The 21,294-nt window shown below is 40.2% G+C and overlaps 1 protein-coding gene across 1 annotated transcript in view; it reads left to right on the top strand.

Moving 5' to 3' along the window:
• The window catches only part of GPC6 (glypican 6), a 1,044,955-nt gene that overhangs the window by 266,712 nt on the left and 756,949 nt on the right, over nt 1-21,294 (top strand). The window contains exon 2 of the mRNA XM_040623810.1: nt 4,341-4,499. Coding sequence (XP_040479744.1) covers nt 4,341-4,499 — 159 coding nt within the window. The remainder of the gene's footprint in view (nt 1-4,340; nt 4,500-21,294) is intronic.

The raw sequence follows: 21,294 nt of genomic DNA on the forward strand, positions 1-21,294 counted from the left end.
TATTCTTGTCATTTGGACAAATTGGAACAGGAAGGGCTAGAGCTAATTCTTTACATGGCAGAGCAGCTGCCATATATGATTTCAGAATGTAAATATTCCAGGTGAAGGTCCCTGTGGCCTCTGTCATGACTGCTCTGGTGTTTGCATACTAAAGCAGCCCCAGGCAATGCATAAAAGAAGAGGTGGGATGGTCTTCTGATAAAACTTTATTCATGGACAATTGAATTTGAATTTCATGAAACTTTCATATAGTACAAAATAGCATTCTTTTGATTTTTTTTTTTTTTTCTCCAACCATTTTGTTCTCCGGGCCGGCAGATACAGATGGTGGGCCAGATTTGGCCCAGAGGCCATGGTTTACAAGCCCCTGTACTAGGGCCAAAAACAAAATACATCAACAAACCTAGTCAGAACAAATCGCGCAGTTGTCCTAAGTCTTTCTGGCATTTCGAAGTTACCCGGTTGTTTTAACAAATATCAGTGGCCTCAGTTTGGGGGAGAACGGAACTGTACTTCACTGGGTCGCTTCTTCTACTACCTTCTTATCTAGCATATGGTGGAAAGAGAACAAGGCTCAGCCTAGATTCAACCACACGTGTCACAACCCCGGATCCTGTATGCTGGGGGACATCAGCATGGGCTCTCCCTAGACACTCTAATGAGTACTCTGCACAGAAGATTTACTCCTCCTACAGCAGGATCTAAAACACTCCGGTAATCTCTCCATCTCTTCGCTTTCTCCGTGCTTGTCTATGTCTGTCTCTCCATGGCTCTAGTTATCTCTCTGCCTGAGCTGCATGAAGGTGTTGACTTCTTGAGGACACTTCCAGTTCTGTAAAATATCTAATACTGCATTGAATTCGAATGGCAGCCACTTACACGTGCCTCATGACCCAACACACACACACACACACACACACACACACACACACACACACACACACAGAGTAGGTTTGGTTTAAAGTTGTTCCATGGGGATGCCTGGGTGGCTCAGTTGGTTAAGTGTCTGCCTTCAGCTCAGGTCATGATCCCAGGGTTTGGGCCCTGCATCAAGCTCCCTGATCAGTGGGGAGTCTGCTTCTCCTTCTGCCTCTGCCCCTCCTTCCCCCTGCTTCTATGCACATACACTCTCTCTCTCAAATAAATAAAATCTTAAAAAAAAAAAAAAAATAAATTTGTCCCGTGAAGAAGTAAGTAGCTTCCTGTTTTTATTTATCACTCAACATAAAATATTGATTTTCTTGGAATGATTGGAGATTACAGTGTTTCCAATCCAATCTAATTTCATGAATGTAGATCCATGGCATTTCTTCCACAAATATCCCAAATACAGCTATTTCCCTCAGGTCATAAAATGTTTATTCTCTTTTGATCAGCTTGTCACCAAAAGTCCAGTGCATTTTGCTGAAAACCCATTTGTAATGATTCAGAAGTAGAATGCAGCCCCGATGTACTAAATCTTGAGAAATGGACATTCCATTTGCACACAATAGGGTGGGAAATAGAGTAGGGAGATTTTTGGAAATGGTTTATAACAGGTCAGAGAAAGGAACATTATGCAGAATTGTTATTGCTAAATATCCATTCAATTTGGATACCGAGTTTTGTCCTTATCAGTTAGATTTATATTTTATAAAAAGTAAATTAGAGATTTGTAGGCCATTGCTTTTGCTAAAACCACTTTTATTCTTTACCAGTGTCTTAACCTCTTGAACTCTGCTTTTTACCAAGATGGGAGTATCAGAATGACTTGGAGAACAATCTCAAAATTCATATCGTTCTATCCCTCCCCATTATGGTATGGTCAGTACCTTCAAATGCGAACCTATTAGGAACACACCTGCCGTTGTATAAGATATCACTTATCTTCAAGCAAGATTCCACCATGGAGAACCATGGGGTTTCTTTCTTTCTTTCTTTTTTTTTTTTTTTAAGATTTTATTTATTTATTTGACAGAGAGAGAGACAGCCAGTGAGAGAAGGAACACAAGCAGGGGGAGTGGGAGAGGAAGAAGCAGGCTCCCAGCAGAGGAGCCCAGTGCGGGGCTTGATCCCAGGACTCTGGGATCACGCCCTGAGCCAAAGGCAGACGCTTAATGACTGAGCCACCCAGGCGTCCCAGAACCATGGGGTTTCTTAGTGAGAGCGACTTTGAAAGAATCAACTATAGGACGTGGAGTGCAGTGGGGTAGGCTTGGGGAAGGGTTCGGAGAAGTAGGGCTTCAGCCTCGTTGGATGCTGTCAGAAAGCAGAGGTCAGTCTACAAAAAGGTATCTCAGTAAATCTGATCAACGAGGAGGGAGAGTAGTCTGAAGATCGATCTGTAAATGGTAAGGACGTACACTCATTTTGCCTCAGAGAGGAAACGTCCAGTACTTTTTGGATGGCATAGGGCCTTGTTTTTGTGTGTGCTTAGAGAACATTTTGAAGTGGCTTTGCTTTGTCTCATTTATCGTGGTCTCAGAGTACTGTGGTCTGGGGTTGGCATCCTGCGAGATTGTTTAGGTGTAATGGACTATCATGACCTAGCTGCGGGTTGCCGGGCTGGCTTCTGAATGTCAAGGGCATCCTGTGTTTCTTAATACCTACCCCCTGCTCTCCTCTCTAGCACAGCTGTAGTGGCTACTACTCTTTAGTGACACATTTCCAAGTTTTTATTATAAAATGTTTTAAATCCATCAAACGACTTAGGAGATCAGAGATTACAGAGACAAGTATTTGAGCACTCTCTCAAATCCTAATTTCTCCTGGAAGAAAGCTGTTACCGTGAATTTGTTATTTATCGCTCTCAACTACAATGGAGTACAAATGTTTCCATTTCCTTTTCAAAAATATATACATATGGTATTTTATGCTCTCCCTCCCTTCCAGGAATTATGTAAGGTCTAATTGCAGTACACATTTGTGGTCATTTTTTTTTTAATTCTGGGGTTGTTTTAAGTAGGCACTAAAGCATCCAACGACATGCACATGAAACACCCTGTACTTCACACCGGTCACAGGACATAATTTTATATAAGCACCGTTAAGCAATATAAATGAATTTTAATCACTGCATCAAGTACCTTGTGCATTTGGTTTTCAGTGCCCTACAGGGACTTTGATCCCAGGGGCAATTTGTTGTTCTTACTTACCAAGATGTTGGGTGGATTTTTCTTCTTCCCTCCACAGGCTCTGCCAAACATTTTGACACTAACAGAGCTGCCTCCATTGGAAATTCACATTTTATGCATTAACAGTCTATTTTAATTTGATGAAGCAGAGGTTTGGTTCCTCCTTGCAAATAGCACCGAAGAAAGCAATATTGCCAAAGGAAGTGGCCTGCTCTATCCAGAGATAAAGATGTTGAATTAAATACATGAGTTTCATTACCGTTTATTTTACATTTCCATAGAACATAAGCACTAATTAAGCCCCTCAGTGTCTTCCTCCTTGCAGGAGTACATTTTCTCTCTGACAAGAATTGTCAACTAAGGGAAAGTGTGGCACATGAGACCTGCCATTGAAAACACACTCACTTTCCCCGAGAGCAAAGCTGATGCGTTCTGACAGACGGACAGGCAGAAACAGAGCACAAGCAATGATCTCCATCTTGTCTTGCCCTTGCTGTCATGCAGGCTGTGGTGATGGGACTGAGTGTCTTTTGCATTACTGGAGGTTTCCAAAGACAAGCACACGTATAACTGTATTACATCTCTTGCCACCTGGTGCCACTTGGGCACATTTCAAATAAAAGCAGGGACATTGTCATGGTCTTCTGAGGTCTTCAATATACTTTCCCTTACATGGCAGGGACAGGAACTAAATATCAGGTGTCTTAGTCTGTTTGGGCTTCTGTAACAGAAATAACACAAACTGGGTGGCTTGTAAACAAAAGACTTTTATTACTCCTACTTTGGGGGGCTGGGAAGTCCAAGATCATGGCATGGGCAGATTCTATGTGTGGTGAGCGCCTGCTCCCTGGTTCCCAGACACCATCTTCTGGCTGCCTCCTCATGTGTCCAAGGGACAAGCTAGCTCTTTGGGGTCTTTTTATAAGAGCACCAATTCCATTCATGACCTCATTGCCTCTCAAAGGCCCCAGATCCTAATACCATCACCTTGTGCCTTAAGATTTCGGCATATGAATTTGGAGGGACAAAAATGTTCAGAACACAACATCAGATTCAACTGAAGTCCCAAATGCTTGGGCTGTTAAGTCCTCTGAGGCTCAGCTATGTTCAAGGGGCTGGCCCGAAGGGTTGCTAGACCAGGTGCCCCAGGATTTAAGGGGAATGTTGGGGAAGCAAATCCCCTGAAGTTCTTATCATCCTGTCCTGACGTTTACCTTCTCATTGCAGGGGAACACTTACGAATCTGCCCTCAAGAATATACATGCTGCACCACAGAAATGGAAGACAAATTAAGCCAGCAAAGTAAACTCGAGTTTGAAAACCTCGTGGAAGAGACGAGCCATTTTGTACGCACCACGTTCGTGTCCAGGCACAAGAAGTTTGACGGTAGGTGGGACAGCTTCGCTCTGTTCTGGGGGTGCCTTTCTGAGAATCTCGGTCTTCCGTGAAAAACATTTTTTTTTTTTTTAAGCAGGAGCTTTTCTTTCCTTCTTAATATTTATATAACTTGGTCTATTTTTAGAAAAAGCATGAGCGTTCTTGACAATTTTTGTAGTAATATCTTAGAACAGCCCGAGTTAACAAAGAGCTGTTTTGAATTTGTGGTTTGCCTATGAGATTTATTCTGAAAGATTTAGCTTAATTTTTCATGATTAGAGTGATTCCAATTCAGGTTTTGTCACATCATAGCTTGTCTTAATTTTTCATCTGGGGATTTTCTTTAAAATAATTAAATGTCATTTAAAATTATTTGAAATATAACAACACTTTCAAGAAGACAGACTTGTTTTAAGTGCTACTGACATGGACTCCTTTATTTCAGAGTTTGCTCCTCCAAGAATCTAGCCACATTTTACACTGTGGTGACAGTGCAGTCTGCATAAGGTTTAAATCCACTATTGATTTCCTGATTATAAGCCATCAAGTTGCTTTCTATTTTCTATTTGTTAAATAAACATTTTGTAGGAGAAAGCACAAAGAGTGAAAGTGATTATTACTAGGATTTCAGTATTGAATTTTCTCAGTTGAACTTCAGAAAAAAGCTGTTCAAAAGCGATCTGATTTTTGTAAACTGAATTAATCATAATAGTGATAAAGTTAATATTCTTAGGTGGTTGTGTAGCCTTTAGTGCTCTAAGAAAGGAATGTACTTCCTGTGGCGAATGGTAAACCAGACTTGCCACTTGGCGGGGACCCTTTCTTCTACTGTCGGGTCACACAAAGTTGTCCTGGGGCTGGAGACCCGCCATCTTTTCCCTCATCCTCTCCAATCAATGCACAGCGGAGCCGGTTTAGAAAAGGCTTGCTGAAGTTTTGATTTTCCTTTTTCTGTTCTCTGTGGTAGGTAAAATGTTCTGCTTCATTGCTGCTTTAAACTATTACAGCAACACCCATTTCTTTCAAATCAGTCCTCTGAGTTCTGAAAGGCAGGTCCACCCAGTAGTGTTTTCAGTGCTTGAGGTGATGTGACAGTTTCCATGGAAGTGAGCGGGACTTCATCTTTTCTGCCTCGTGTCTCCACATCTGTACCTTCTTCCTGTGCCTCTTCCTCTGTGTTCAACTTTATGTGTCAACGTGTATGAACATAATTCCTTACTTAGGGGTGATGCTGTGAATGTTGTTCCCTTGGATGAAACTAGGGAGTGCTTAGTTGTTCCCCTTGATTGACAGATTACAAATCCAGTGGCATTCAGGAGCCCCTGAAGGGGCTCCGTGTTTGAGGAACGGTAATGTATCACTTCAGATGGAGGCAAATTGAGACACCTTATCGTTTGTTACAGAAAGCAGGGAGAGTGATCTGGTGACTTTTACCTGTCTTTGGAAAATGATTCTCGTGCCTTTATTAAGCTGTACTCCAAACTCGCGGTGAAATAATTCTAGGGCAGCATTCATGACACACCCCGTATATTCCTTTCAATAAAAATATTTTGTGTAAGGTAGTTTTATGGGGACTTGATTGATTTTTTTTAAATGTGTAAAGCCATTCGAAAGGATGGAGCCAGATACTCGTTTTCTCATATCAATGACTTTTAATATCTTTGGATTTAGAATCCTTGATCTCATCTCATTTGTCTTGCTAAAGAAATCTCTCTCCATCTCTCTCTCCATCTCTCTGTCTCTCCCCAGATGTGTTTTAAATTGTTTAAATGTACTTTGGGGTATTATGTCAATTGGTTTGACAGGACATTGATTTTTGGTAAGATTAGATCTGACATGGGGGTGACGGATTCTTCTCCTCATAGTGCATTTCACTGCATTAGGCTGGGATGGGAGAGAAGTCAAGATTTTTTTTTTTTTTCAAGGAAGCTTTCAGCCAGGCTTGTTTTTAAAAATCAAAATATGATCCTGGTGAGCTGAGCTTTTGAAGAGCTCGGTCTTAAAAAAAAAAAAAAAAAGAAATTAAGAAAATATGTAAATTTAAAAGTCGTCATTATAAGTTCTGCTGTTTGTTTAAGCAGTTTCTGGAAGGTCTGCCGCACAGTTGTATGACTTATCTTCTTATCCCAGGAGGGGATCTTGCTGAGTCACCTTTCAGGAGCAGGGGGTGCATTCACGTGGGCAGCTTTCCATTTTTTCCCTTAGCTTTAAAAACAAAAAAAAAAATCAAACAAACGAAAAAAGCACTTCCTCATTGATGAGTATCAGTTGGTATGAGCACAGAACTATCTAGAACCAGTTGTGGAATGTTACCCTCTGAGTTTTATTTTCCCAGATAATATCAATGGTGCTCAGAAAGCCTTGGAGTTTATTTTTAGTAGTTTCCTATTCTGTGAGTCATTTTGCATTCTTGTTGGGGTCTCTTGATCCAAAGTGTCTGTTTTGCCTTTCTGACCTGGTCCCACTTTCTCAAGGATCTTGACTCGTCATCTGGATTTTGCATGTTTTTGTTGGTTATATTGTATACATGACTATATTCCGTGAGAAGATGACCACTCCCTTTCCTCTTCTCATTAAGTACAGGAACAAATTAAATTGCACCTGATATATATGGTTCAGCCCAAACCATACCCAGAGAGGCTGAATTCAGTCCGTGTTAGTCATTAGTCTATGGTCGTTGCTTTCCTTATTGCACTAGAAATGTTTTCATTCCATTTAGCTTTTCATTTTGTGACAGAGGTGACTCTTAACATTTGAAATTCCAAAAAACTTAACACAACGTTCTGCTTATTGCCATAGTCTTTCCAGTTTTTGTTAATATCTTTGGTAATATTTAGAAGAAACTCTGTATAAAATTATAACTATTCATCGGGTGTTCAGAAGCTAAACCTGAATTAATATGAGTTCTTCCCCACCTTTCCTAAATGGATAAGTTTGGTTTCGTACTCCCATTAGCCCTAAAATTTGTAGCTGAGAGGCAATACATTGAAAAAACTATATAATAACAATTGCAGACATTCTCATTCTTTGGCAGAGAATTTTCTTATAACTGAGTAGCTTTCTTTTTCTTTTTAAACATACGATTGAAATGTTACGATGAAGGCATATAAAGTGATAGTTTATATTCTTGTCACTGGTACTTTTCCAAGTGTCTCACAAGGTTTTGGTTATTTTTTATTTTTTATTTTTTTCTCCTTTTTCTGGCCAAATCTCCACCTCTGGCTCGCATTATCTGGCCCTGCAAGCACATCCCCTTGCTGGCGGGGGCATAGCCTGCAAAGAGTTCCTCAGAACTATACAGGGTTGCACTCAGTTTGTCCTGTCGCCAAGCCCAGACTTTCTGTGACACCCCAGGGGTTCCATCATGAAGACCATCCAGGAACACCTGGCAGAATGATCACAGCATTCCTCCTTTTACTTCTCACCTGTCTCACCTCTGCCAAACACCCAGAAGCCAGAAGTGTGCAAGACAAATAAGCAACTCATATAAAAATACAAAAAAAAAGGAGGGACATCTTCCTGCACCCACTCCTTTTCCTGATATCGTTGTGCGTAGTGACCCTCTGGCCTGTCAAATCTGTATCTAAATTGCAACCTCAGTGATGCTTCTAAGTGACTAATGTGTTAGGATTCTAGCAAAATAGACAAAACCCAAACACTCTGATGTTAGTAATGGTAATAATAGGCCACACCAGCCCTGTTCCTCAGCCTCTACGGATGTTGAGCTATCGACCAAAGCCAACCTCATTGCAGGGTCGCAGAGCTGTGCAGTGGGAGACTCAGCGTCGAGTCCTAGGCTGAGCTCTCCTCAAGCTCTGCTCTTCACCCCCAGGACCCTTTAAACGATCCCAAGCTTTCCAGCCCCCAAAGGTGCTAAGGTTTCACGAACAGCAGCATCTCCTCTTCTGTCTCTCTCGCCTGTCCTGTCCTGGTGATTGTGGGGAGGATGTGATGATGTCTTTCAGAGACAAGTGGAATAGGACTTTTTTTAATCCTTAACAAAGAAAATTACCCACCTAAATATAGTCTTGCCCCCAAGGAACCTGGGGCCTAGAGAGGGTAAATCACTTGCCAAGTTTCCACCAAGAAGAATGAAACCAAGACTGTACTCTTGACTTACATCAGACTTATGAATAGTAATGTGATAGGAACTTGACATTTGCTTGAAATTCTACCTAAGCTTTTCTTTGTTTCGAGTGGACGCTGGCTCAGAATTATTGATATTCCTTTAACAAGGCAATGGTGATATTGATGGGTAAAGAATCTAGCCACATTTTTGGAAAAGGCAGGAGTAATATTCAATCGGAAGTTGACCCTCAGTTAAAGGGACGAATGAGTGTTTTGTGCAAAAAGTTATTGAATCAGTTAAGCCATATGATAGAGTCTCATCTCACAAAGCCCCGGTAGCTTCTGTCTTAATGTGGGTACCAGCACGCTATTCTTTAGGAATGCATATGGAATATGGGTTATTCAGAGACAGGAAAATTTAGTTGAAGGGATATTTTATTTTGCTTATTTTTTTCTTCAGATTTATTTGAGCTGAAATTCATTCACATTTGAAGCTCAATAGAAGGTTTTTTTATTTGTTTAGTTTGTTCTTCTTGGTCTTATTATTTTACTTTCCTTCCTGGTTTTTACTTATGCATTTTAATGATATACATTTGTCCAGAAATTCTGGCAGCAAGTACATTTTTAAAAGCAAAAGAAAAAGGAAAAGAAAAAAATGTGGAGTAGTAATTTCCATCCTTATTCTATAGTAACACTCTCAGAATTCTCATTTTACTGAATGTGGGAATAATTTATACACAGCGACATAATATTTTTATGCTGCAAATCTGCTTATGTTTTCTTTTTAAATATCATTTCTCATCTATATACTGTGGAGATGACAATAATGTAATGATATCTGTAAAATATGGTCTAATTTTCCCAGAGAAAACACTTACTTGAAAAGGAAAAACCACTAAGTAGTTTTCCATATGGTAGTAGAATCTTCTGTATTTCCTGTCACATGGGTGGGGTATGTGTGTATGTGTGTGATTTTAGTTTGGAAACATTTATTCAGAAACGTCTATATAGAGGATACTGAACCAGGGGTGTAGTAGATATAAGACAACTAATAATGACAAAAGGATGTTCACAGTCTGTCATGAAGTTTACCTTACCTTGTTGGGGAGACATAAGTATCAAACCAACAGTGAAGAGGGCAGGATTGGCTCTATTATATGGTAGAAGACCATCAGAGAGAGAAAGGAGGGAATAAAGTGCCGTACTTAGAGGTATCAGGGAAGACTTTTGGAAGACGGGACAGATAGGGCCCTTAAAGAATGACTTGACTGCACTAGTTGAAGATTGGGGCAGCAGAGGAGGAGACAGAGGGACCAGAGATTTTGTGTGCATGTCCACAAAATCCTTGGGGTATGTCGTAAACATATTTACTATCGATATTTCGCGACACTGTTCATTTACTGACATTTAGTGTGCATCCATTATGTAGATATTCCGTAGAAACTTTCCAGTCCTGTATCAGTCTTCTATTATTTTGTAAGAAACAACAACAAAATTTCAGGGCATAAACAGGAAGCACTTATTTTTCCTCAATGCATCTTTGGATTGTCTAGAGTGTGGCTGTTCTGGTCTATGCCCTGCTCAGGTTGACTCTAAACTATGATTTGGTCTGGTCTGTTCTAGATTTCACTGTTCTTCTAGAGGCAGCAGTGTATCTGGGTCAGTTTCTTCTCATCGTGGAGTTTAGACACTAAGGTTCATAAATGGAGACGTGATGCCCCTTATTGCCTAAACTAGGATTGGCACACTCTCTTCCCAGGTTCTGTTGGCCAAAGCAAATCTCCTGGTCATTCCCAGCATCAGTAGAGAAGAGAGGATATGACTTCTTGGAAGTGAAGGTGGGGGAAGGAGTGACTATTTCTACATTCTAAGTACCATAGTGCTCAACTGACTCCTCCTGCTATTCTTGAAATAGTATTTCATGTTCCACGTTGGGTGGTTTGTTGTTGTTTTGGTGGATTCTCTAGGAATTCAAGAGGGATAAGTATTTTCTAAATAAAGCACACAGACATACCTATTACACCACTACCTTCTATATCCGAGCACAGTAACAAATGCACCCATAACCACACATGCACTCGCATACCGCTTCCATGATGTTATTCAAGAATAAATAGGTGTGATATTTCTGGTTCTTAAGCTACGAGTACCCTTGTTCACTGTACAGAATAACAAGCTAACTATAATTCATAAGGGTTATCATATTAATTATCTTTCAAAGTAATTAGCTGAGCACCTCCTTTAATTTTGCTAGGCCACCACCTCAATGACATGTGTTTTAGCTGAAGGACACACCTCTGGAAATCACAGTGTGCTGAACTGGGTTTTAGAAATTGGAAACAGTCATACTATCACTGGAAAGTAATCTACCAATTTTCCCAAAGGGCAGCCTTTCCAAAAATAAGAATCAACTAACCAAGGATTTCAACTGTGGCAGAACTAGTGAGCAGATTTACAAATCACAAATGCCTTGTTTCTGCATAATGTTGGAATAGACGATCCATGGTAGGGGTCCCTTAAATGCAATGCATAAAGAACCCAGATCTTTGTACAAGTGAAATTTGTCTTCCTTTTCTTTCTCCCTCCTTCCCTTCCCTCCCTCCCCCACTCCCCCTTTTCCTCCCTACTCCCTCTGTTCTTTCTTTCCTTCCTTCTTTCCTTCCTTCTTTCCTTCCATCCTTCCTTCCTTCCTTCCTTCCTTCCTTCCTTCCTTCCTTCCCTTCATTCTTTTCTTTTTCTTATTCTGCTCTTTGGACAAATCATTCAAATCTAAGGAAGCACTCTGCTGATTTACAGCCTCATGTCCTCTGTGATAGATTACCAGTCTTTTTCTAATTCTTAGACCCCTACCACACACCTCAAAGTAACTTAAAACACATTATGCTCCCAGTGTCATTGTAATATTATCATCTTATTATCACCAATTCCCTTGCATGGTGGCTTTGCTGAGCAGCTGTTTCACAGACAAGCCAATTTCTTTTAAGTATTGCTCTATCAGATGCTGAAACCAGCCCTACCAGAAGGGTTCTTGGTCATGAATGTTAATGAGCAGACAAGTATCTGCTCCCTGACAGGGGCTCACTAATCCTTTGAGTAAGTATGGGTAAATTACAGGAGAAATTTTATTTCAGTTAAATTGATCTGCCACTGAATAGAGAAAACTGATTTTCTTATTTTAATGAAAATCAAGAAAAATATTTAATGGTGGTGTAAATTAGAGCTCAGTGGAAATATTTTTGTCTTCAAACCTGAGAACACTCAGCTTCGTGTAGACTGGTTCGACTGCATGGTGTGCGTAATGATAATGGAAAATTCATTATCTCTAGTTAGGGGTGATGTGCAGTGGGAAACAGTATGAATCACCCACTCTTACTGGGATTTTGTATCAAGACTCTTGACTTTCCTTCATCATAGGGAATTGGAATAAAAGTGTGCCTTCCTCCTCTGCTGAGACAACATGATTTCCCTTTTCCAGACAAATAACATGGTACAGGCATAAGGAGCATTTATATTCTTTGAGAGTTCTAAGATTTAGAAGAAAATGATTCAGGTGAAAATCTGAAATGACATAAGCTGTCCTGATGGGAGTTCCTGAGGTGGGCACATGGAAGGAACAAGGTGGGCAGGAAAGTGATAATGGTTGAAGCCGGTCAATGAGTCCATGAGGGTTTATTATAATACTCTCATTTCTGTATGATTTCTACATTTCTATAACAAAAGGTTTTTTAAACAAGAGATAACTGACATGAGCATATACAAGATGGAAGATTCTTAGTTTGTGAATCCATTCTACATACTCAACGATGTCAACAGATACCGTCTCTCTCATGTCTTGTGTATTTCACAATAGTAATTTGCACAGAATGTAACATTTTCGGATCACAAAGATGGACAGAACTTACAGGGATTGTAACTCTGATTGAGGCTACTTAGCTTCTGCTTCCACCAGCATTTTATTATTTATTCTTTGTCTAGAAACCTCTAGTTCGCCACATGAACAGGCTTGTTAAAAATCTCTCTATTAAGTGTAATTCAAAACGTTGAACTCTTGTTGAGAAGATATATGGACACCATGACAAGCAGACTGTTCATACACAAAATTTGGCAAGATTCAGAAGAAAATGTAAAATGTATATTATAAGTGCATTATAAATAACATTTCTGTATTGCTCACTAGTTACCCAGTGATTTTTAGTTGAATGACAACACCTACTTGAGCTTGGCATTTTAGCAAATTAAAAGGGAAAGACAGCTTGCCTAAGCAATTAATTCCATAGGGTTCCAAGTATTCCATTGGGTAGGAAGAAAATACTGAACCAAATGTGGAGGTAGAGTCAGGAACCAGCTAAGCCTGCAGAGTTCACAGCGCTCTGAGAAATTTTTAGAAATTACTCAATACGGCTTCAGAATTTTCCATTTATTATTCTTTCAAAAGGTTTGTTATATTCATTAAATGGACAAATATTATTTTGGGGATGACTATATATAGTACTACATGATCTTCATGCTGTTTCCTCCTTACCTAGTGGTTTAATTGAATCCAAACAACTGGAAAATGAAAAGCAAACTCTGAAGTAAGATAACAGGGAATTGGGCCTCCAAGGCCTTTCCGTGTTTGAAGAAATTGTCATTCACCACATATTTTTTAAATTTCTGAAGACTTCTTTGGGTATTTTCTCCTCCTGGAGGAGCCATGCTCTGGTCATTATGGGCTTTGGTTCCCTCCTCCCTTCTGTGTACTTCTCAGTGCTTATGTCATTGACACCTGCTCCTTTTTACTTATTTAGCATGATTTTATTTATTTATTTTTAAAGATATTATTTATTTATTTGACAGAGAGACCGCCAGCGAGAGAGGGAACACAAACAGGGGGAGTGGGAGAGGAAGAAGCAGGCTCATAGCGGAAGAGCCTGATGTGGGGCTCGATCCCAGAACGCCGGGATCACACCCTGAGCCGAAGGCAGATGCTTAACTGCTGTGCCACCCAGGCGCCCCCATTTTTACTTATTTAGCATTATTTCAAAAAGTATGATCGATTGCCTATTCCCGAACTCTTTAAGTATAGGCATTAGGTCTCCTATTTCTGTTTTATCTTCCTCTACTTGAATTAATACAGGGTATATTTAATAGTGCTGTGGTGTTGTCGGGACTATGACACTGGCCTGCACAGACCCAACGGCACACATGGGTCACATGAATTTCTTTGGTTTCAATAATAAGTAAGACAGAAGAAAATGAGAAGCTTTGCATTCTAGTTATCTATGAGCTCTTCGGGGCCATACGCCTGGAAGTCATATTTGATTTCAGCAGCATTTATTCCAGTGGATTGAATGGAACTAATTTTAGATTCCCAGAGCGATGATGGTCTTTAGGTAAGAGTGCAGGTAGAAGTCCTTACCTCCGAAAGCAGGATGAGTGTGTTCTCCTCTGTCTCCACACACACAAGTGGCCAGAGAAGAACACATTTATCCTGCTTTTTGACGAGTGTGTGTATGTGTGTGTTTGCACGTGCGTGAGTAGGGAGAGATTCAAATGCACCGGAGTCACCTGGAGGGCCAGTTAATGGATAGGTTCCTGGGTTCACACACTGGAAATTTTGATGCTTTGAGCTGGATGGTACTCAGAGTTATTTAGCTTCAGCATCTGAAACAGGTAGCTTTTCAATATCCTGGTTTCAGTGAAATTGAGAGGTCAATTATCAGGACATAATGTAAGGCACAAAAAGATGACAGAGGTTTTTAAATCTTTGCTCCATCACATTCAATATTGGGGTCAGTTTAAGATCTGCCGAGAAAAAGTCCCCACTGTGTCAGACAGGATTTAAGCACCCATTGCTCATCAAACAATGTGTTTTATACATTAAGCCTCTTTTTTCCCTCTGATTTTGACAATGAGTTAAGCTCAAGATCCAGAACTCATTTGATCTTTTGCTGAACAAAATTATACTTCGTTGGAATTTTTAAAATTTTGTGAACTACAATTTTTTTCTCTTTTATTTTCTAGTTCACAGGATTAAGAGATACTTATTTTTTCACAATCTAGAAAATGCATTTTAATTTCTTCATGTCCTTTGTTGTTTTTATTTTTTTATTTTTTGCCTGGATGAGGTTTCTGAAGCCAAGTAACGTATTTAATAGCGTTTTTTAATTGCATTTTCTGATTCTAAATTAACATATACTTTTTGTTGAAAACCTGAATAACTGAACTTTAAAGTTTTAAAGGATTTAAAGTTTCTTTAAATCTATGTCTATCGGGGGGATGCAGAAACGAAACCTGGTATGTCAAGACACTGAGGTAAAAATGTAATAATAACCAGTGTAAGCTTCTCATGAAAATTTATTCAAATAACTTCTGAAAAATAAAATAAATTAGAACTTTTAATTTCTGTGTTTCATAGTTCATAAATACAAAATGAACAGTAGAACAGTCCCTGTTGGAGGGAGGGGATTTTCTATTTTCTGGGGATAGAATTCCCCCCACACTTCGTAACATTTAATCAGTACAACTTTGGGCCACTGCTACTGTGATTGAGTTGATGGTCTTGATTTAGAGTACAGGGAGAAGCCCTTTCAAACTAGGACAACATAGTGCTAAAGATTTATATGGTGCAATAAATCATGGTTATATTAAAAAATAGGTCAAGGGAGTACTTAAAACAAATCCTCCCATGAAGGAATTTATGTAAAATAGAAAATGAAGGAAAAACAGCTTACACACTTTTAACGCCCTTCTTGAACAGTAGTTCACAGTTCTATGGACTTGGCCCCATTATCATTAGGTCAGCCTGACTTGTTCTCTCTCTCTCTCCATTGTGCCCAAACATTTCAGGAGGGGAATGGCTTCTGAAGCTACTGTCAGGCCTGGAGCATTCCAAGCCCCCCTACAAACTGAGAACTAGCCCTCAGGCACAACCTGTGGTCAGTTTCAAGGTTTAGCTTGTCTCTAATGCATAAAACTCAATTGTATTCTGTAGTTGAAGAAGTTGTGGAGCCGGTTTTAATTAATATTAGCATTGTGTATTTTTAAGTTGCTAAATACATTCCCCCAAAGTTTAGGCACTTCGTCAAAAAACATTTGAGATTGTTTTTCTCTTGGCTGCTTCTAAATCAGAAATCTCTCTTTTTTTCCTCCATGTAGATTCTAGGCGCCTAATGCAGTCGATATATTTTCTTCATTCACTCATTCATTCCCCATATTTGGGGAAAAGTCTGCTTTGCTCATGACATCATGCCAAGTTCTATTCAAAACAAACAAACAAAAAAGCCAGGTAAACAGCTCAGGCCTTGGAGTCAGAAACTAAGTTTCAAATGCAATATTTACAGTGTATTGACAAAGTGACCTCGAAGTTTCTTGAACTCTTTGGGCTTCATGTTTTCTCTTTTCAAAATGAGTGTAATAATTGTAGTTTTGAAAATGTACGTAAGGAGCCCAACAAGTGTTTGACAAAAAGTGAGGATTTAATTTATGATGGCTGTGTCCTGCTCGTCATCCTTGCCATCCTGTGCGTCCGTTCTTGTCCCTAAGAAGCTGACAGTCCCGGGGCGCCTGGGTGGCACAGCGGTTAAGCGTCTGCCTTCGGCTCAGGGCGTGATCCCGGCGTTCTGGGGTCGAGCCCCACATCAGGCTCCTCCACTATGAGCCTGCTTCTTCCTCTCCCACTCCCCCTGCTTGTGTTCCCTCTCTCACTGGCTGTCTCTATCTCTGTCGAATAAATAAAAATAAAATCTTTAAAAAAAAAAAAAGAAGCTGACAGTCCCACAGAACCACTGAGACAAGAGCATAAATAACTGTAGTACGGGTTGGTGTCGTGAGCAAAAATACAGAGAAAATATTAGAGGGGAATGGAATTATTTCATGGTGAGAGGACCATGAATGACTTTGTGAAAAGACAGGATGAAAACTGTCTTCAAAGTTACGAAGGAATTGGACATTAATCTGGGAGGATGTGGACATGTGGCTGAAAGGCACAGACGTGGGGAATCAAGAGGGATACAGTTATGGAAGGAAGGATGTATGAATGAAAGAGGAGTAGAACCAATAGTAAGGTCCTTGAGTATGTTAACAAAGTGGAAAACTCAGTCTGTTCTCAGAAAATCAGCGGATGCTCTTAACGTCTTTTCCTTTAAATAATTGAATTGATTGTTGATTTTGAAGTTACATAGACAAAAGTTAAAATCCCTGTTGAACAACAACTAACAAAGATTACTCTGTGGGGTTAGTTCTGTTTAATTGATGACTGACAGCAGGCATGTGGATTAGAGAACAAAATGTAGTCAGTTGATTCCTTATTTTCTTTAGTATGTGTATCTGTATAATAATATTTTTAAATAGTAAACTTCCAAGCATCTGTGACTAAGTGGGATTCATGTATGGTCTATGAGTGAGAATTCTTTACCTTAAGGGCTGCTAAATGTTATTTCCATGGTGATTTGTGAGGAATAGTGTGTCTAGGCATAGACTTTTCTTATTTTCTTCTACTTTTCAGGTTTCTCACTACAGTGAATATATCTGACTCTTATCATCACAATAATTGTTAGATGGTTCATCTGATTATGAAAATGAACATTAATCTGATACCTCTCACTAGGCCCTGCCACGTACCCATACCTCCACATATGAAATTAGTCATTTTGCTGACATTTTCTCATGATAACGTCTGGCCCCAATTTCAAAATCGGATTTGTATTTGAAATTGTTAAATTTCACATGATGTTGTATTTCATAAAATGTTCGATTCCTTTCAAATATCTTGCATAAAGATCCCCCCAATACAACCACATATGCATATATAGGACAAGGACCCTGCTGTAAATATTTCAGTCAGCAACAGTGGTGGACACATACCTGATGATAATTGCCCACTTCATGTAATGATTTGAATTTTCTCAGTAACAATTTAGTACACAGCTGACTTAGTATATAGATCATCGGGGATGGATGAAGACGAACGTTGTCATGCATTCAAAGTGTTCGTGGCATTGAAAATCCCAGTCTCTCGAGTTCTGCTAAGAAGTCTACATTATGTAAAGATATGCATATTTACTTACCGTACATTTATACAGTGTTTATTAAGTAGCTATTGATTTTTCATAGTTGCCTTTTAGCAGTCTTAAAGTTTCATTTAAAACGTGTAATTCTTAAAGGCAGCTAACACCACCAGTGTTCAAGTTATTGGGCGGGGAGTGACACACTGTAGCATGGTGTGCTCTTAGCTTGTTGCCATTGGTGAGTGAAAGGTGCATCCCTGGATGACTAGCGATATTTCTTGATCCTTGGGTTCACCAACTGTGGTTAATCGGAACTAGGTTCATTTGTGTGGAGTACTTAAAGAGGCCAAGACATTAAGAGTCCTTAGAATAAACTTCACCCGGGCGTCACTTGTACCCCTAAATGGATTTTTTGCCAATGAGTCATGTTCCCTCGCTACCCAGTCTACACAGACAATGCCAAGGAGTACAGCAATCTTCCCACACAGGTTCTTCACTAGGGGTCTTTGGGGGGGGTCTTCATCCCTTTCATTAGGGATGAATCTAGTTCTGCTCTGTTCCATTCCTCATCTGAAAAAAAAACACGTTTTGAGGGCCATGAGATTTAGGCAAAGTTGAGCAATATATTAAAAAATCAACAATATATTTTCCTTCCTTGTGAAACTTTTGCTCAATACCCAGCATAGCCGGGTGATTCTGTGGTAGCTTAGTAAAAGCTAGGTACCTTAATAACAAAGCAGAAAGGTCAGCTGTTTATCTTCTTGCTAATGTAAAACCATAAATGTGGCTTTGTTCTCTGCTCTCCTTGCCCATTAGGTTCACTTTAAAACCTCTTTCTTCTGTATTTGAACAGCAATCAAGAAATATGTCATTGTTGTCAAATATCTTAACCTTACATGCAATGTCTCTTTAAAATAAGTAATAGAATGAAAGAAATGAAGCATTGGTAACCTTTGGAGAGGCTAATTAACTGAAGCGATGATGACTAATGACATTTTTTTTCTACACAAAAATTGCTTGCCATCTAAACAAACATCAGCACATGTAATAAACCATATTGTCAGATAGCATTTCAAATTAAAGGAAAAAAGACCTTTTTTTATGAGGTGATAAGATACTAAATTGAAAGACTCCAATTAATTTCTTCCACTGGAATAAGAGGGTCTGAGGAAATAAAGCATATTTTTAAGAAGTATTGAGCAAAAAGGGAAAGGTGTGTCTTTGAAAAACATTTTTAAATGAGCCCAATCCACATGTATTTCAATAATTGCACATTATGTCCTATCAAGGAACCCATCGTTACATGTTGTTTTCTTAATTGCAGTTCTTACGTTCCAATATATTTTTCTTTTCCGTTTTCCTCAGGAAACGAAAAATAGGATCCTGTATTCCACTTTATAGTTCACATTAGCTAATAGAGCTGGTCCCGGGCAGCAGTGCCAAATGTGCAAGAGCAGAAAGGTTTTCGTTGTGAGTATTTGTTTGCAAAACAAGCGCAGGCTAATGGGGGATCATTTGTAGAAAGCTAAGCCATGCTGGGGGCTCATTAGATAACTTCCGAAGACTCTCTGGTTTGCTCTCCCCTGCCCCCCAGTTGTAGATGCTTGTATGTGTTTCAATTAAAATCTCCATTTACTTCCAGCTGGCAGTGTTAGCATCGTTCACCAACAGAGAGCAAAGGTCACGGCCTCCCGAATGAAGACATATACATATATATATGTATATCTGCCATGTGCATTCCTTGTAGAGGTGCTTTTGAGCCCCCAGGGCAGGCTGGGGGAGAAGGTCCGAAGGGTCAGATCGCAGGAGGACTTGCACCTTACTTACCGCCGCAGCTCTGGTAGCTGTTGGGCCTGTCGCTCTGTGGATTGGGAGCCGGCAGCAGCTGCTGTTCTTCGCTGGAGCGTGTTTCTGAAATTCCAAATGTAATAGCCTGAGACCCTAGTCATCGAAAGCTACGCTGAAAGTTAATTTGCTGAATCCAAGTTTATTTTCCTACCTCAACCACGGCTTGTGATAGAGCCTCTCCCCTGTGCTGCTCACGAAAGTGGGGAAAGGACTCAGGAGTTGCCCTTCCCCGGCTGGCAGAGGGGGGTGGGGGCCGCAGGGGCTGGGCATTCGGCTGTCCTGGGCCGGTGGACACTCACACCCAGGCTCTGCCGCCCTCCACGCGCACATCGTTCTGCAGCTTGACGGACTTCGGTTTGTCCATCTCCAGGGCTCAGAATAATACAGCCTAGCTTGCGGCGTGTGAAAATGAGATGGCATGCATACAGCACCTACTGTATAATGCCTGGCACACAGGTAGCTTTTACTCTTTTTACCGTGCCAGCCACGTCCCTTTTACGGGGGGTTTCTGATAAATGAAAAGGTTCTTCATTTCCTTGCCTTGCTTCTGAGCACAGAATTAATTTTCTCGCTCCAAAAATAGGAAAATTCCTAGACATTCAAATCATGATACCTCCTACTTATCAGGTAGTACTTCGGGACGATGGTAAGCACTTGGCACGTGTTGCCCTGTTTGGCCTTCATACCCATCCTGTGAGGTAGGTGATATTATTGTTTTATTCCTGCTGTTTTATAGTTGAGGAAGTTCTTGCTTGGAGAAGTAAGTAATTTGCTGAGTTCACGTCGCTAGTAAAAGACAGAGCTAGGATTTAATCCAGCCTACGCCCTGTACCGAGCTGTACTTTCTCCCACAGGGAGAGCAAATCGATTTACCTTGAAATGAAGTATTTGAGATCTGCTTCTGAACAGAAATTTTCTGTGCTAAGAATGGAAAGCTCTGGGTACTCTCCCATCACTTCGTGGCTTGTGCCATTCCTGGGACTCTATCTGATGGGTAGATGCATTCCTGTTTTACATGGTACACATTATTTTGTGAGAAAGGCTACGCTTTGACCTTCTCACTTGGACAAGTTTGGGTATTGTCTACTTAACCTTCAACTTGACCCGCCCACAGCACGTAGACCGAGTTATAGAGGTGGGACAGGTAGAACGTGGTGGGAGGGGAGAGAGAAACAGTATTTAGAAAGTATAGTCCCCAACATCAATACAGCTACACTCCCTGTATCTCTGCAAACTTAAGGGGCATCTGTACAAACAGGACGGTGTCGGCACTGGGGATTCAGGGCCACGTGATCTGTAAAGCCGCACAGAGACACAGCTGACCCCGGGGAAAAGCCTGACCTGGGTGCAGAGGTAGGATCCTCGTTTAAAAGCGAGTCAGAGCTCACATGGGAAGTTTGGCATATGACAAGCATTATGATGACAGGATCTCAGAGGCAAGAACAGGAAAGGGACCATGGGCCAACCAGAACTGGTACCAAAGGTTCCAACCCGAATAGTAGCAAGTATGGCGTTAGAGTCTAGAAATTCTGAGTTCTTCATTGCTAATGTCAAAAAGCACCCCTGTACCTGCAGATGGAAGATGGGGAACCAAAAATAGATTCTGCAGGCAGAAAAGGCATGTTTTGTCTATTCTTAGGAAAGCATTAAAACCCCAATAGTGTGGATAGACTGGCGTGACCAGACATATTCAATGGTGTACTACATGTTTTAATGCAGATTGTGTTATGTATTTTAGACTTTAGCTCATGAAGAAAATGGCACAGTTCACGATAATGTCTTTATTTAAAATAAAGATAAAATAGTTAAATCTTCTAAAGATTCTGTAAAATGTAAAAAATACCTTTGATTTCACTAATACTTTTTTTTCCTTATTCCTAGTAAACTCTCTGTGAACTCTG

The sequence above is a fragment of the Ursus maritimus genome, unplaced genomic scaffold (assembly GCF_017311325.1).
Source record: "Ursus maritimus isolate PB19 unplaced genomic scaffold, ASM1731132v1 scaffold_10, whole genome shotgun sequence".
In the NCBI taxonomy this organism is placed as follows: Eukaryota; Metazoa; Chordata; class Mammalia; order Carnivora; family Ursidae; genus Ursus; species Ursus maritimus.